Source organism: Meles meles, chromosome 3, assembly GCF_922984935.1.
Source record: "Meles meles chromosome 3, mMelMel3.1 paternal haplotype, whole genome shotgun sequence".
NCBI classification, from domain to species: domain Eukaryota; kingdom Metazoa; phylum Chordata; class Mammalia; order Carnivora; family Mustelidae; genus Meles; species Meles meles.
This window is the reverse complement of record NC_060068.1, coordinates 168,866,105-168,880,667: the sequence shown is the minus strand read 5'-3', so window position 1 is coordinate 168,880,667 and position 14,563 is coordinate 168,866,105. Positions and strand designations below refer to the sequence as shown.

Here is a 14,563-nt window from a genome sequence, read left to right as displayed (position 1 = left end):
AATTTCCCAGTGTTTGCAAAAAGAATACTTGGAATTCTTGTAAAAAAAAAAAAAAACTTGGATAAAAAAATTATCATGATTATTTATATTTCCTGTAGCTAGCAGCTACCATTTTGCATAGGGTCTGTCTGTAGGAAATTATTTTATTAGAAATAAGGAAGTTGATTTCAAATTTATGTTTTATTTAGATCTATAAATATCATCTAAGGCTTACAAAATGTGTTGTCCAAGACACATGAGTGATTCCATAGCTGATTCTATATGGAATCACATATGATTCCATAGCTAATTATCTATGGCCCACTAAATACTCAGAGTCGATATACAAACTCTTTGCCCACTAAAGTCTTTGAGAATTTTCTTCTGACATGGACAAATTGGAGTTCTTAAAACAAGATATTAAGTGCTAAGATGACTTCAATCTCTTTGCAGAACTTCTGTATATTATACTTTTTTCTTGATTCAAAGTAGTAGAATCTTAAAAAATGATATTTAATCACATTTATAATAATGATATAATTGTCTCATTTCAGAGTTCATATAAAATATAACACTTGGAATGCTTTCATTAACAAAATTTTAGAATAAATCAACACAGAAACATAGCATTTCAGGACTACAGAAGATCCATTTTGCCTCCATAGTATATTTAACATTGGGGGCTTAGAAGCAATCCATTATCATTATAATGTATAATTAAAATTAGATGGCTTGGTGGTGCTTTTTTCATATAATCAGGGAAATATTTTCATACTGAAAACCATGCAGAGGATCTTGGGTTTTATGTAAACGGTTAAATGTACAGATACATTTTCAGCTTTCAAACCTCATCTGTAAAGTTACCAGGTGAATATTAAGAAAACAAAAGCAAACAAAATAAAATAAAATAATCTTTGAAGAGTTTATGAAAAATCTAAATCCAAAGCCTAACTGTGGTGTAGCAGAATTCCCAACCCTGGCCTTCCTGTCCCCCTTGCATAGGAAAGTCCTAACACCAGCATCCACAGTAGATCTCCAAAAGTGTACTTTTCTTTCAGTGTAAATGTGGTCCAACATTAGTATAATCAGAGTACGTGTCTCCAGAGGTCATTCCCCAAGGCCCTTGGGTGTTTTTGTTTTTTTGTTTTGTTTTTTTTTCCTCCTGATACAGCATTATACGAAAATGCATACCATTATGATATTAAAAAATGATAAAGCAACATTTGGAAAGCTAAAATGTGATAAAAAACTTAAATTATATTTTATTCCTTGAGCTTATAACACATATTGAGAATTATTCAAACTAAGGTTACTTACTTCCCATACCTCTAAACTAATACATGATAGCATAGGGTAATTGCAAACAGAGGCAAAATTTAAAATTTTGCACATAGATGGAATCAGAAACTGCCGTGTAACTTTTGAGGACACTTCATTCTAAGAAATTTAAAGAGCGAAGGAAAAACTCCTTCTTGAGATAATTTTTAAATTGTGGGTTTTAAAACTTCAATCTATTTGAAATACATAAATATGGTAATTTTTGGAGACTAGGACCATTGTGCTTATTTTAAGACCAATAGTGACAACAGCAAAATATTATTTAAACCATTTTAGGGGAAAAAAAAACAAGAAATTTGAAGAAAATTAGTTTATTTGGGAAAATATCAAAATAATTAAACTTGTGTATTATGTTTAGTTAGCAGTTGCTACACTGTTGAAGGTTTTATGAAATTCTCTCATGATAATATATTTTATTCAAAAATGTATGTAACTATTTGTCAGCTAACAGAATTAGAAAATTAGACAGTGTCTGCAAGCCTTTACATGACAGAACACTTTGCAGTTGGCAAAGCACTTTTACAGATGTTTCTTGATCCTCACACAACCTGTGAGACAGGAGGGAAGTCTTTACCATCTCTATGTTGTGGTTTGGGACCCTGAAGCTCTGAGACTTTGAGGCACGTTTCCAAGTATAATAAGGGTGAATCTCCTATATTTTTGCTCCAAAAATTTTTTTTCTTTTTTTTTTCTGTAGATCCCAAACAGATAAGGGCTAAGCAGTCAGTGAGATGGGGACAATCTGAACCTGTGTAAGGAATACAGGTAAGTCAATCCAAGGTCTACAAGATTTATGTAAATTGGAGTATCATCTTTTCAGATTACATTGTTAGCATGTGAGGTACATATTTTCAATGACCACTCGTGTTATATAAATAAGCAAATTAGACTGAAGTATAAACCAGCCAGCAAAATGCCCAACAACTAATTTTAGGTATTGGTATGATCAAAACTGCTGATGTAAATGTCTTAAAACAAATGGAATGGAACAGATCATTGAGTTTTCCAACGTTTTATACAGGATAAGGTTTGTGATTATATTTTAAATTAAAAATTTCCCTGACATAGAAGATTATCTGAGTATATCTTACTTAAACCATTCATTCTATCCATTAAAAAAAAGGGGGGGGTTGTTTTGTTAAAAGAAAGGAGGGCAGGCAGGACAGAGACAGTAGTCTCCGTGCTTCAGAGCGGTGCACAACGGTGCGCAGAAGTTGCATACATTATAGTGCAAGCAGCAAATCCCCATGCTCCATCAATTTTGTATGGAGAAAAGAAGTGGGGAGGGCAGGGCAAAAGAAAATGGCACATACAAGTCCATGATGAAGTGACTTGGTATACTGGATATACCTCATGTCAGTTGAACACAAGACAACGCTAATAAGATCTGTCGTAGTAACAGAGTATGGGTCTCAGGAGTCCACAGAAGTGGAAAAAGAGGTCCTGATTACCTGCATAAGCTTCATTTTGTGGTGTACCACCCCTAATCATAAGTGATTTTGAATCTTTCTGTTTAGTTTTGATTTTTGAAAATAAATCACAAAATATTGAAACAAATATCATTGTTTGGCTTAATTCAGGTATTCTTAATTAAACAGTACCACAGACTTTATTGAGCAATTGAAAATATACACAAGGAACAATAGCTTTTTCTCTGTATTTTTTTTTTTTTTAATTTGACTGTCTTCTGATTAAATAACCCAGTTTCGATCATGGAAAGGGCACTTGTTTCTACAGTAGCTGTGTACAGCTTGCTCAGTTCCAAGTACTGTCTCCACGTTTCTTCCTTGTCATTGTTGAGGTTGTATCTCCACTTGCTCAGGAAGCAAATTCTACAAGATCACAAGAATTAACCCCCTAAGTTGTTCTTTCAGATTCTATTTCTCCATAGAGTTCAGCTAACTTTTTAAATTCGGGTCCCCAGTCTCCAAGGTAGTGATAATCCTGGTCTGACTGTGTGGTCGCTGAATCCAGTGAGCTGATGGACCCAGCCTCCGATCTCTGACCTTCGTAAGCATAAGTCTGAAGAGAGTCATAAGGGGGAACGCTGGGGTCTAGGTCGGCTTCTGCCAGTTTTTGCTTGATAAATTCCTGAACATCTATACTTTCCAGGGTGGACAATGTCTGGTGTCTGGGGGTGAGTTTCACTTCGGGTCTGATATCTCTCCGATACTTGAGCTCCTCAGCGGCAGATGGATTTCTCAACGCTGTGATGTCAAAGGCCTCGGTGTCTTCCTCTCCGCCACCCTCGTCATCGTAGGTGACCACATTCTCCCTCACGTCCTCCTCAGAGATGATCAGCGGCTCTTTTTTGCTGCGTCTCAGGGTGATAAAAAGTACTACAATTGCTGAAGAAAAGTGGAAAAGAGGATGGAGAGTTAGAAAAAAGGATGGAAGTTCTTGGAGATTTGACATCAGCAACTACATTCTATAAATAGCCTAAGGCTTGCACTGTAACACCGTCCTGATCTCTGCAACTCCCTGGATAACAGTTGAAGGGGTTTCTTTTTTTGTTTTCTTTTTTGTTTGTTTGTTTTAAATCTCAAGGAATGTGAAAATGATTTCTCTACAAGGCCTTGGGAATCACTGGTCTTTTCTAGAAAAACACAATATTTTCATTTTTCAGGCCTATGCTTTCAGGATTCCTGGCTCACCATGGTCTGTCATCCAGTCTTCACACTGAGGAAAACAGATGATGGAAGACACAATGGAATTTTGTCTGGGAGAATAATGGTGGATGTTGGTCGATGTATAGATTCTAGGCAGATACACTAAAGGAAGGACATTTTAAGTTTCTGTCAAATAAGAAGGAGCCCCTACTTTAAACCCTTTCCTTTTGATGCTTTGTGGGAAACCAAATCAGCAATAATTTACATGGTTGATCTCTTTTGCTCAGTATTTTTTAGAATTATACTATCAGGCATTAATAATTGCACATATCTCTCGACTGCACAAGATGCTATTTTATTTTTGCTTATGTTTCAGAGGAATTTTTCAGATTACCAAATGTTTTTACATAACATCTTGATTTAATCCTCACAGCAAAGTATGGGTTTCCTCAAGGAAACTGAGGCGCAAGAGAAATTCCATGAATAACTAAGATCCGACTGGAAGATCACACAAAGAGCAGATGGAGAAACTTAGACTGTAACCTATGACTTCTCACACCAAAGGTGATGAAGATTCTGTTATCATATTCCATTTTGTTATTTAAAAAATATGGAACAAGGAACTGAGTTGGGCATGTGGATTATTACGAGTAATGTCACAACCATTAGATGAAATGATGTAAATGGTTCTTGGGCAGTTTGCTTTGGCTGTTTCAATTTTTTATCTTTCTATTTGATGATACTAAGCCATTACTAAATAGAAAGAATTACCTTACTTCTACTTTGTGCTATTAGGCCCAGGATTCTTTACTTCCGCGCTACAGAATGTTCTTGGTCAGCTGAAATCTAGGTTTTATGATAACAGTTATTAGGGGCATTGATATTTTAAACATTCTTTATAATATGGTAATCAAAGATGTACACTTGAAAGGCACGTATATATGTGTGTGTATAATGTGTATATATATGTATAGCATAGATAAATATGCATATATAGAAACAGTTTATATATATACAGCATGTGGCATAATTATGCTATACACACACATACAAATACACACCTACAGACATGTATTTTTATCTGAACTTGATGTTTCTATATTGTATTTTATCTATTTTTTTCTGTTTACTGTATTTTATCTGGCAACTTTACTGATATATATCTTTAACAAATAACTGTAAAGCAGGCAAGTACCAGGTTAGCTATCCTCTGATAAAGAACATACCTGGTTCCCTAGAAATTGACCTTTTATCTCATACTTGTAAAAAGTAACTTCTCTTACTTTATTATTATTGTTTCCTTGTTTCTCTTTATAAAGCAATCCATTTTATGCATATCCTTAAATGTTATAATAAATGAGCCTTGCCTGTTTTTAAACTAGATATCACAGTGTATATGAACTTCGAAGATGACAATAGAAAGTGGAAAAGGAGATTTTCAAGCCAGAAGTGCAAAGGACAGATATCAGAGAATTTACTGTACATGGAAAGAGATGATCACAATGAACTGGAAAATCTAATTTTGCAGAGAAAGGGCAAGCAAGCACCTATGGGAATGAAGAAAAAAAATATAAAAAGACAAAACATCTGTAGAAAGGGCCAGAAAATCATCTGGAAGTGTATGGAATAAAAGTAATGGCAGAATTGAACGAAGGAGATTCTGGTAGACATGTGGAAACAGTGAGTTACTGCGTCTGGAGTGATTATAGAAAGCTGAAATGAAATGCAGATGCCATATGTGGCCCTGCTTCACAATATTATGTTGTTTGTTTGTTTGTTTACTATCTAAGATTTTTATTCATAAATAATCTCTATACCCAACACGGGGGTCTGACTTGTAACCGTGAGATCAAGAATCACATGCTCTACTCACTGAGCCAGCCAGGGACCCCCAAATATTATGCTATTTAAAAATGGTTTCTCGGGGCTCCTGGGTGGCTCAGTGGATTAAGCCTCTGCCTTCGGCTCAGGTCATGATCTCAGGGTCCTGGGATCGAGCCCCGCATCAGGCTCTCTGCTCCATGGGGAGCCTGCTTCCTCCTCTCTCTCTGCCTGCCTCTCTGCCTACTTGTGATCTCTCTCTGTCAAATAAATAAATAAAATCTTTAAAAAAAAAAAAAAATGGTTTCTCAAACCTGCTACTTATACTTTGAAGACATTATCTAATAGAGCACCTTATTTTGATACTTTTGCTGATTGTAGCAAATATGTATCTAATACCTTACTATTTAAAGATTTACTTACTTATTTTGAGAAAGAGAAAGAGAGAAAGATTGGGGGAAGGGCAGAGGCGAGGGACAGAGAACCCCAAGCAGACTGCCTGCTGAGCATGGAGCCTGACACAGGGTTTGGTCCCAGGACCCTGAGATCATGACCTGAACAGAAATCAATGGTGGACCCTTAACCAACTGAGCCACCCAGGTGCCCCAATACCTTACTGTTTATTTCAGTGTAAAACCAGCTTAGGGCATTCTAATTTGGTGTCCCAAATAGCATCCCCAATAACTCATTTCATTCCATTCAGAGGCTTTGATTTATCACCCATTATATATTTCTGCTCATCTTTATGATTAAGGAGGTTGTTCTATATAAAAACATCTACTTATACAAACAAATTTTTTAATAGTAACGTGTCTTACTTTTGTCAATAAACCAAGTTATTTTTTTAATGTTAAAATGATTGGTTGATTTCAAAGGAGTTTATGTGCATGCATAGCAGGGAGAATGTGATCAGTATTATTATTAAAGTATGGAGTAATTTGCATCTTTCACCAATATCAGTGCCTTGTTTGCCTAATAAAATACAGGGTATAAAGTTGGAATTATTATTATGACAGCTCATATTTACTTATTTTCCCAAATTAAAAAAAAATATTCCTGATATATTTTGATTCAAAATATAGATATTAGTTAAGTTTGAATTTTGAGTTCTCACACTATCTCTTTCCTAAGCATGGACAGTCATTTGCCAGTGACCAATGATTTCTAGATTTATTCCATATCTATTTAGTACATCAATATACAATTAATCATATAATCTGGGACATTTTTAAGAGTAAACGGGGATTTCATTTATAGTTACTCTAAGACAGCAGGGCAAATATGGACATGTGGTCCCTCTAGTCAAAGATAATTTTAGAGAAACTCAGAGAAGAATGTGGAAGCACCAATAATAAGGTGTGTTTCCAGGGAATTGCTTTATATTCATGTTTGTTCAGTCAATGTTTCTGGAGCAAATCGCACACAGTACATACTCTGTAAATAATTCTTAAGTGGACTAACAAAAGAATAATCTCTGTAGAGTGATGATGTGGCATAACCTCACTAGGAAAATAAATTTTAAATATAGTTTTAAGTCAACTTATGGTCATTAATAACACCAAATACCTAATTTTGCTTGATAATAATTTTTAATATTTGAAAGCCAAACTAAATGTTTGACCCCAAAACCCCCAAATCAAATATGTTTTAGAGAATGAAGATAACAATTACATACATAGTTTTGAGAGTTAAGCTCTTTTTAAAAATAGCAGCCAAATGAGTATTTTCAAATGACTTCCCTCCCCCTCACAGACTACCAACCCATACATGTGAAACAAGGTACCTCTTCTTAAAGTGGATTATCTGGGGAAGAGATAACTTGACAGAGTCATAGCATTATAAAATAAATGAGATAGAGTGCTTACCTCTTTGTTCAAAATTATATAAGATTTTCAGTATTTTGAAATTTTATATAATCTGGATTGAAATATTAAACTGTAGTGTTTGGGGAGGATTTTACTCTAATGACTATTTTATTCTTGGTTAGTATATTTCTTTTCCTTCTCTTTGAGTTTGGTTAGGATTTTAAATTCATTTTATTCTCTTTATTTAAGAAACTTAAAATGAATTTACTGAGTTTTATTCATTCATTTTATTCATGAATGAATTCAAATTTAGGGAAACATTTTTGAATTTCCTTTCTCATATCATTCCACTCATTTAATAATTTATTTTTCCATGATTCCACAGTGCTCAGACTTCTAAGGGGCTTTGCATTTTCATAACGTGAACTGTCATACAGATTGCATTTGAATACATTATATACTGACTCCCAACATATTTCCCCAAAATACTTTTCATAGTAGAATATACATATTACCCATAAATATCACCTCGTTCTTTTTTATACCATCTTACGTTGGTACCAAGTTTGGCAGAAATGAGGCGACCCAAGTCAGGGAGATTACTTTTATTAGATCCTGTTGTGCTATTGGTCATACCAGTTAATGGCACTTGTCACTGGAACTTATTTTTGCAGACCAAGGGGAGCTCATGCAGTCATGTCAGATAGCTCAGCTGACAAGCAGGTTGGCACGTGTCTCCACACTGATTCCACCTTTGTTCCTAGTCCTTCACACTCCTCACATTAAATTTACCCTGATCCTCATTGATCAGGAAATTTATATCCAAGAGTAGGAACAATCCAGGTGGTGGACCCATCTAAGTCACCTGCTTATATGTGGTGTGTGGACTGAAGGGCTGGTGATAGAGGCCTGATTCAGAGACTGACTCAATGGTTTATTGTGCTAAGCTGTGATTTCTGTTTGCTCTGGACCATCTTACAAGGGATGGGATGGAGGTTGGGAAGGAAATGTCAGATTCCTGGAAGGGAAAGAGAACTCCAGTTATCCCTCCTCTAGCACCAAATTCTGATTGCATCATGAAGGCTCACCCTAAAGTCCCTCCCCTACATCCCATCGAAAAAGGGTCTTAAAAAGGTAATTCTGACAAATCATAACCTGACTCACAATGTGCACATGTACCATTCAAAGTGAGGCCCCCTTATTTTCAAACACCAATTTCAGATAATCGATATACACACATGCATGGAATCTATAAGAAAACATAAATAAGCACCACAAAATTTCATAGATGACTCTAAGGTTCTTTACTAGTTGATGCTTTATTTTCATAGAGTTGTAAATAGCAACAAGAGACTGTAGCAATCGCCTGAGATCATACAGTTAATTAGTGGCAAAACTATGGCTAGGTTCATGTAAGTCATTTCCAAAAACAGCTAATAATCAGAACACTTTTCAATATTAAAATATTCATTTCACAATTTGTTTAGCTGTTGTTTTGTTTTGTTTTAAAGATTTTATTTATTTACTTGGCAGAAAGAGATCACAAGTAGTCAGAGAGGAAGGCAGAGAGAGAGGGGAAGGCAGGCTCCCTGCTGAGCAGAGAGCCCAATGTGGGACTCTATCCCAGGACCCTGAGATCATGACCTGAGCCGAAGGCAGTGGCTTAACCCACTGAGCCACCCAGGCGCCCCTGTTTAGCCGTTTGTTTTTAACGTTATTTCAGAATTACAAAAAGTTCTAAAATGAAGTTTTGCTACCTCTGGTGTTGCTGATCTTTTCTTTGGAAATTATGAGATGCATAGTAACAAACAGTATTTTAAAACTACAAATGACTACAGTCTGAGTCTACTGGCTAAGTATCTTCTGAATAAAAATAAAAATCCTTACAACTGTCATGAAAAGTAAAAATTACATTGTAAATAATGGTTGTTTAAACCTGAAGTAACAAAATGATTCTGCAAGCTTTGGATAAAACTGTAAAAATGCATTTGAGTTTCAACAAAAGTTGAAGGAGTTAACATATTAAATGGCACCTCTGTTTCATTAGTCCTCTGGGGGAGCATAAAATTTAGAATGCTCTCTTATTTACCCCAAAGGAGAAATGATATTTTTATAAAATCTATTAAAGGGAAGTATTGCTTCATGCTATAATAAAATGTTATTTTACATAATATACCTTAAATATACCTGTAGATTAACATTTTTAATTAACTTTTCAAGCCTTTACCTTAGTATACAAAGATGGTTTGATGGTGCTAGATGAAAACAAAAGGCAAAGATAAGTGACTCCTCCAAATGAACTATCTTTCAAAATCAGGACTTTGGTAGACCTTATACTAAAGTCACAGGGTTCTATTCTTTGTGGTTTAGGATAGGAACCCTGGAGGAATCAATATTTGTACTTGCTTTATTTTATTTTATCTTATTTTCCATTTTTGTTTTGTTTGTGAGCTTTTGTTTTGACTTTCAAACAGAAAAAAAAAGTAATACATAAGTGTCTAAAGCAAATAACAGTTGTCACCAATTAATACATAAAGAAATAAAATTTAGAAAGCCGAATTTTCCTGGTTTCCTTCACCTTGCCTCTACTATAAGACTTTACCGCAGTGAAATACTTCCGGGGGGGGGCACTGAACCTCCATGCTCCACTTCACTAAGTGCAATTGGTACATCTGATTTTTATTTATTTTCTAATTATTTATTTATTTGAGAGAGAGAGAGAGCATATGTATGGGTGGGGGAGGGAGGTGGAGGAGAGGGAGAGGAATAAGCAAACTCCCAGCTGATCAGGGAACCCAGTGTAGGGCTTGATTCTGGGATCATGACATGAGCCAAAGGCAGATGCTTAACCTACTGAGCCACCAGACACCCCTGAGACATTTAGATATACAATTTACTTAAACTTAGATCAGCTTTTGACACTGTTGAATGCTCTGTCCTCTTTGATATACTTTTTACCCTTTGACTTTGATGACATCATACTTTACTTTAATTCCTCTTTCTTCTTTGATGTCCCCTTCACTCATTCCTGCCATCACATCCTTCTTGACATGGTGACCATGCTGGAACCCATCACAGCTCATCCTAGTTTATTATCTCAACAAAGTGATCCTCTGGTGCCCCTAGCTCAGTGAGGAACAGGGCCCACATTCAGCAAGAGATGGAAAGTCTTCTTTGATCTTGTGCTAACTCAGACAAAATCTAATTTATCCAAGGTCATTTTTTTTTTAAATTTCAGCTATTTTGTTTTTAGCCCTTGGAAACTTGTTCCAAGAAAAAGACACCATGTCATAAACATTAGGTATTTGTTCACTGACATAAAATTATCAGTGCTGTAATTTTCAAATGGAATCTCAGGGACTGCCAGTAAATATTTTGTTAAAATTTTGATAAAAATTTTTCAGCCAGGCATCTGCATCATATTATCCAAGATCACTTTTCATTTCACCTCAGACATCTTGATATTATCTACTCTTCACCTCTGTTCTAACTCTGCTAGTCCAAACTCTGCTGAGAGAGACTGCTGTCCTAGTTTGTCTACGTGCTCTGCCTCCATTGTGAGACTTGTTCTCTACCTCACTTATAGTCATCTTTTTTCAAAATACAAATCTTATGATGGACTCTCTTGCTTCTCTTGCTTTAAATATCTCTTTATACTCTATAATGAAGCCCAACATCTACCATGCTCAATGAAGCCCCAAACTGGTTTTTGTTTTTGTTTTTTTTTTGCCTCAAACTGTCTTAACGCTGCTGAAATATCCATCCCACTTCTCAGCCTCATTCTACTGTCCTCTGTATTCCTTCCGTACTGGCCATTTGTCTTTACCTCAGGAACAAAACAAGGAACACCCCTTGCAAAAAAAAAAAAAAAAAAAAAAGAAAGAAAGAAATCAAAAAAGCTCTTTCTCAACAAAGCATATTGTTTTTGTTTTTGTTTTTTTTATTTTCCCTCCATGTGTGAACAGTACTGAGAAACAAGCAAAAGAGAAGGTTGCTAAGAGAAAGCATCAAAGAATGGAGAGAACATGCTGGGTAGGTAAGTATGTACCCACTTTGAACAATGAAACAGAAAGATTCCTTACATCTATTTCTCTTATTATAGAAAAGTCTGGATTTGTGGTCTTGCTGAAATAGCAGTTTTAAAGAGTTTATAGTAATAGCTTCAAATGTGGTCATGATAACTTAGACTATGAAAATGATAATCCATAATTAGAGAAAGTTCCCTATTTTTTATTAAAATGAAATATAATGCAAATCTCAAGTAAAAAGCCTACTAAACAACAAAATTTAACATCTCTAAGGCCAAAATTATCTAGATTAGCACTTTAAAATTCAGCTAACATTGATGATTAAATATTTTTGACCAACAGAAATTACTATGAGAAATGTATTTTTTATTTGTGTTTAGATTCATTTTAGAATGATATCAGTTATGTTCTTTGAAATCTATTATAAGAGCCATTTTAGCATGGTATTTAGAATTTTTAATATGAATTCTTTTTAAAATGGATCTCTCCCCAATATTTCTCTTATAGTCTATCTTTTCTTCTGATATTTCAACTCTTTTGTCCCATTTGAATCAAATTATTTCTAGATCAGCTATGGTATTGAGAAAGCTAAACAAGAGGAAGTCTGTGCAGTTATATTTTGTGGTCCAAATTCTTGGGTTCTGTCAAAACGACTTTCTTTCTCTCTCTTTTCTAATGCACTGTTGGCCATTGTAGGGTACATTCTGAATCGTCATCATACAACGTTAGGAGGCTGGAGAACTTACCTAGGAGAATGACAACACACAGCAGAATAGCGATTAAGGCCCCTGTACTCAAGCCAGCCGAGGACAGGAACGCTTCCGCATGGCAGGTCCGCACTCGCCCATCTCTCTCGCATGCACAAACCCTGACGGTGAGGGTGCTGCTGCTGCTGAGAGAGGGGATTCCACCATCAGAGATCATAATGGGGAGATAATACACATCCTGAATAGTTCGACTAAATCTCCTCCGCCTTGTCAGAATGCTGGCTGTGTTATCTATGACAGACATAAGCAAAACAAAATGTACTTAGTAAAGCCGCCATTCAAGATTCACATTTCCTTTAATGGATAAAATGGGTATCTGTGATTTTTTTTTTTTAATTTTAGTTTATGAAATGGACACAGGAACATGAAGGGGCAATCATTAAAGCATGACTAATCAATGTTCTTAAACTGAGATACTGACTTGGAAAAATTAATTGAGCCCAAACTAAAAGAGAAGGGGAAGAGTAGAAGACAGAGGAGTGAACAAGCAGTCAACATTTCGGGCATGGACATAATAGCTAAAAGATTTCAAAGACGACAGATGGATTCAAGCCAATGGGTCCTAGACTTTGAGAAGAGACAGTGGTCCCCATCCCAAACTTTGTGACTCAAGGTAAGCAATAGGAACAGACATCTCTATTATTAGCAAACTACTCAGGTGATGTTAATGTACAAAAAAGGGGGTCACTGGCACAGATGATAAATTACAGAGATCAGATCAATTGACAAACTTTTTCAGACTTGTGATTTGAATCGCTCTTGTAGTAGGTACAACATGGAAAGTTAAGGATAAATAAAATAGTTAATTATATTTTTATGTACTTTTAAAATGCTATATATTATATTAAATGCCTGCATGATCAACCTGTGGATTAAAGATTTTAATCTATCCACAAAACCTTATAAGGGAAAAAATGTTAAATTTCTAATTTTTTAAGAAACATCATTTTTACTATAAATAATAATTTAAACAAATAAATAACCTAAGACCCAGAGGATAAATTGCCCAAAATCAAAGAGCTGGTGAATAATCAAGATACAACCTCAATACATTCTAGAACCCTACTCAAAACCACAATGTCATACTGCCTTTTTACTCATTAACATTATACTGATGTTCTCAAGTGCACATAGTATATGGTAATCTTAATATTGTCATTCCTCATTCCAGCAGGCCTGTTGGCCAAAAGACCCTTCTGGTATATACTTCGAGGTGCTGTGCAGATTCCCAGCATGGAATAACTAGTTAATCCAGCTGTAGATTATCACCTGGCCCTGTGTTGCATCCTTCTGGAGCAGCAGTTCCTTAGTGACTCATTGCTCCAAGGTTATAAAGGTCTAGCCATTTCTACTGAATGTAGACAGAGTGAATGGCAGGTTCAGTTCTACAGCTTTACTCTTGGGTCAGCGGTGAGGCATCACATTTGCATAGCAGCTCAATTTCTGACTCTGCTCAACTTTCTTCCTCTCACTGCCCCACAGATGTTGATCCCAAGGGCACACTCCCATAAACAACCTGCCCTCTAAATTCCAGTTCAGAGTTTGCTTCTGGAGAACCTGACCTGAAGCAACACCTGTGAGTTAATTCCCTTTCACTAAAAAGTAAGTGATCATTACACAATGACATTTAGGAATTCTTTTATCTCATCAATTGTTTTATTCTGAAAATTGGAATTCTGTTACATATGAGTATGTTTAAGATAGTCATGATACAATAACTTACAGCTATGCTTTCTTGATTTTACATGGCCAAATTAATGCAACAGAAAGATAAACTTTTCAAATATTCAATATAATACAGGTAATAAAACACATGAATTATATATATGTATTTATAATCATATACACACATACACAAATGACTATATACATATGCATGTACATATAATTGAAGGTTTGTTATAGAGCATAAATAGCTAATAAGAAATTACAAAAGGTTTTCTTACCCAGTAGAAAAGGAAAAAAAAAATAATGTATCAATTGTGTATTCTTTTTTTTTTAAGATTTTATTTATTTATTTGACACAGAGAGAGATCACAAGTAGGCAGAAAGGCAGGCGGGGGGTGGGGGGGAGAGCAGGCTCCACACTGAGCAGAGAGCCCAATGCGGGGCTCCATCCCAGGACCCTGAGATCATGACGTGAGCTGAAGGCAGAGGCTTAACCCACTGAGTCACCCAGGCGCCCCATCAATTGTCTATTCTGAAGCAAGTGGAGA

General features: G+C 35.6%; 1 protein-coding gene across 6 annotated transcripts in view; it reads right to left on the bottom strand.

The window, feature by feature from the left end:
* Window positions 1-1,693: 1,693 nt before the first annotated feature.
* CDH18 (cadherin 18) overlaps window positions 1,694-14,563 on the bottom strand; it is a 718,124-nt gene continuing 705,254 nt past the window's right edge. For 4 of the 6 annotated variants that reach the window (XM_046001013.1, XM_046001016.1, XM_046001014.1 and 1 more), the window contains exons 11-12: window positions 12,327-12,578; window positions 1,694-3,665 (exon numbers count right to left, since the gene is read on the bottom strand). In XM_046001013.1, the coding sequence (XP_045856969.1) occupies window positions 3,175-3,665; window positions 12,327-12,578 (743 nt within the window). In that variant the 3' untranslated portion in view covers window positions 1,694-3,174. The remainder of the gene's footprint in view (window positions 3,666-12,326; window positions 12,579-14,563) is intronic. The other 2 variants (XM_046001018.1, XM_046001019.1) reach the window with 2 other exon arrangements.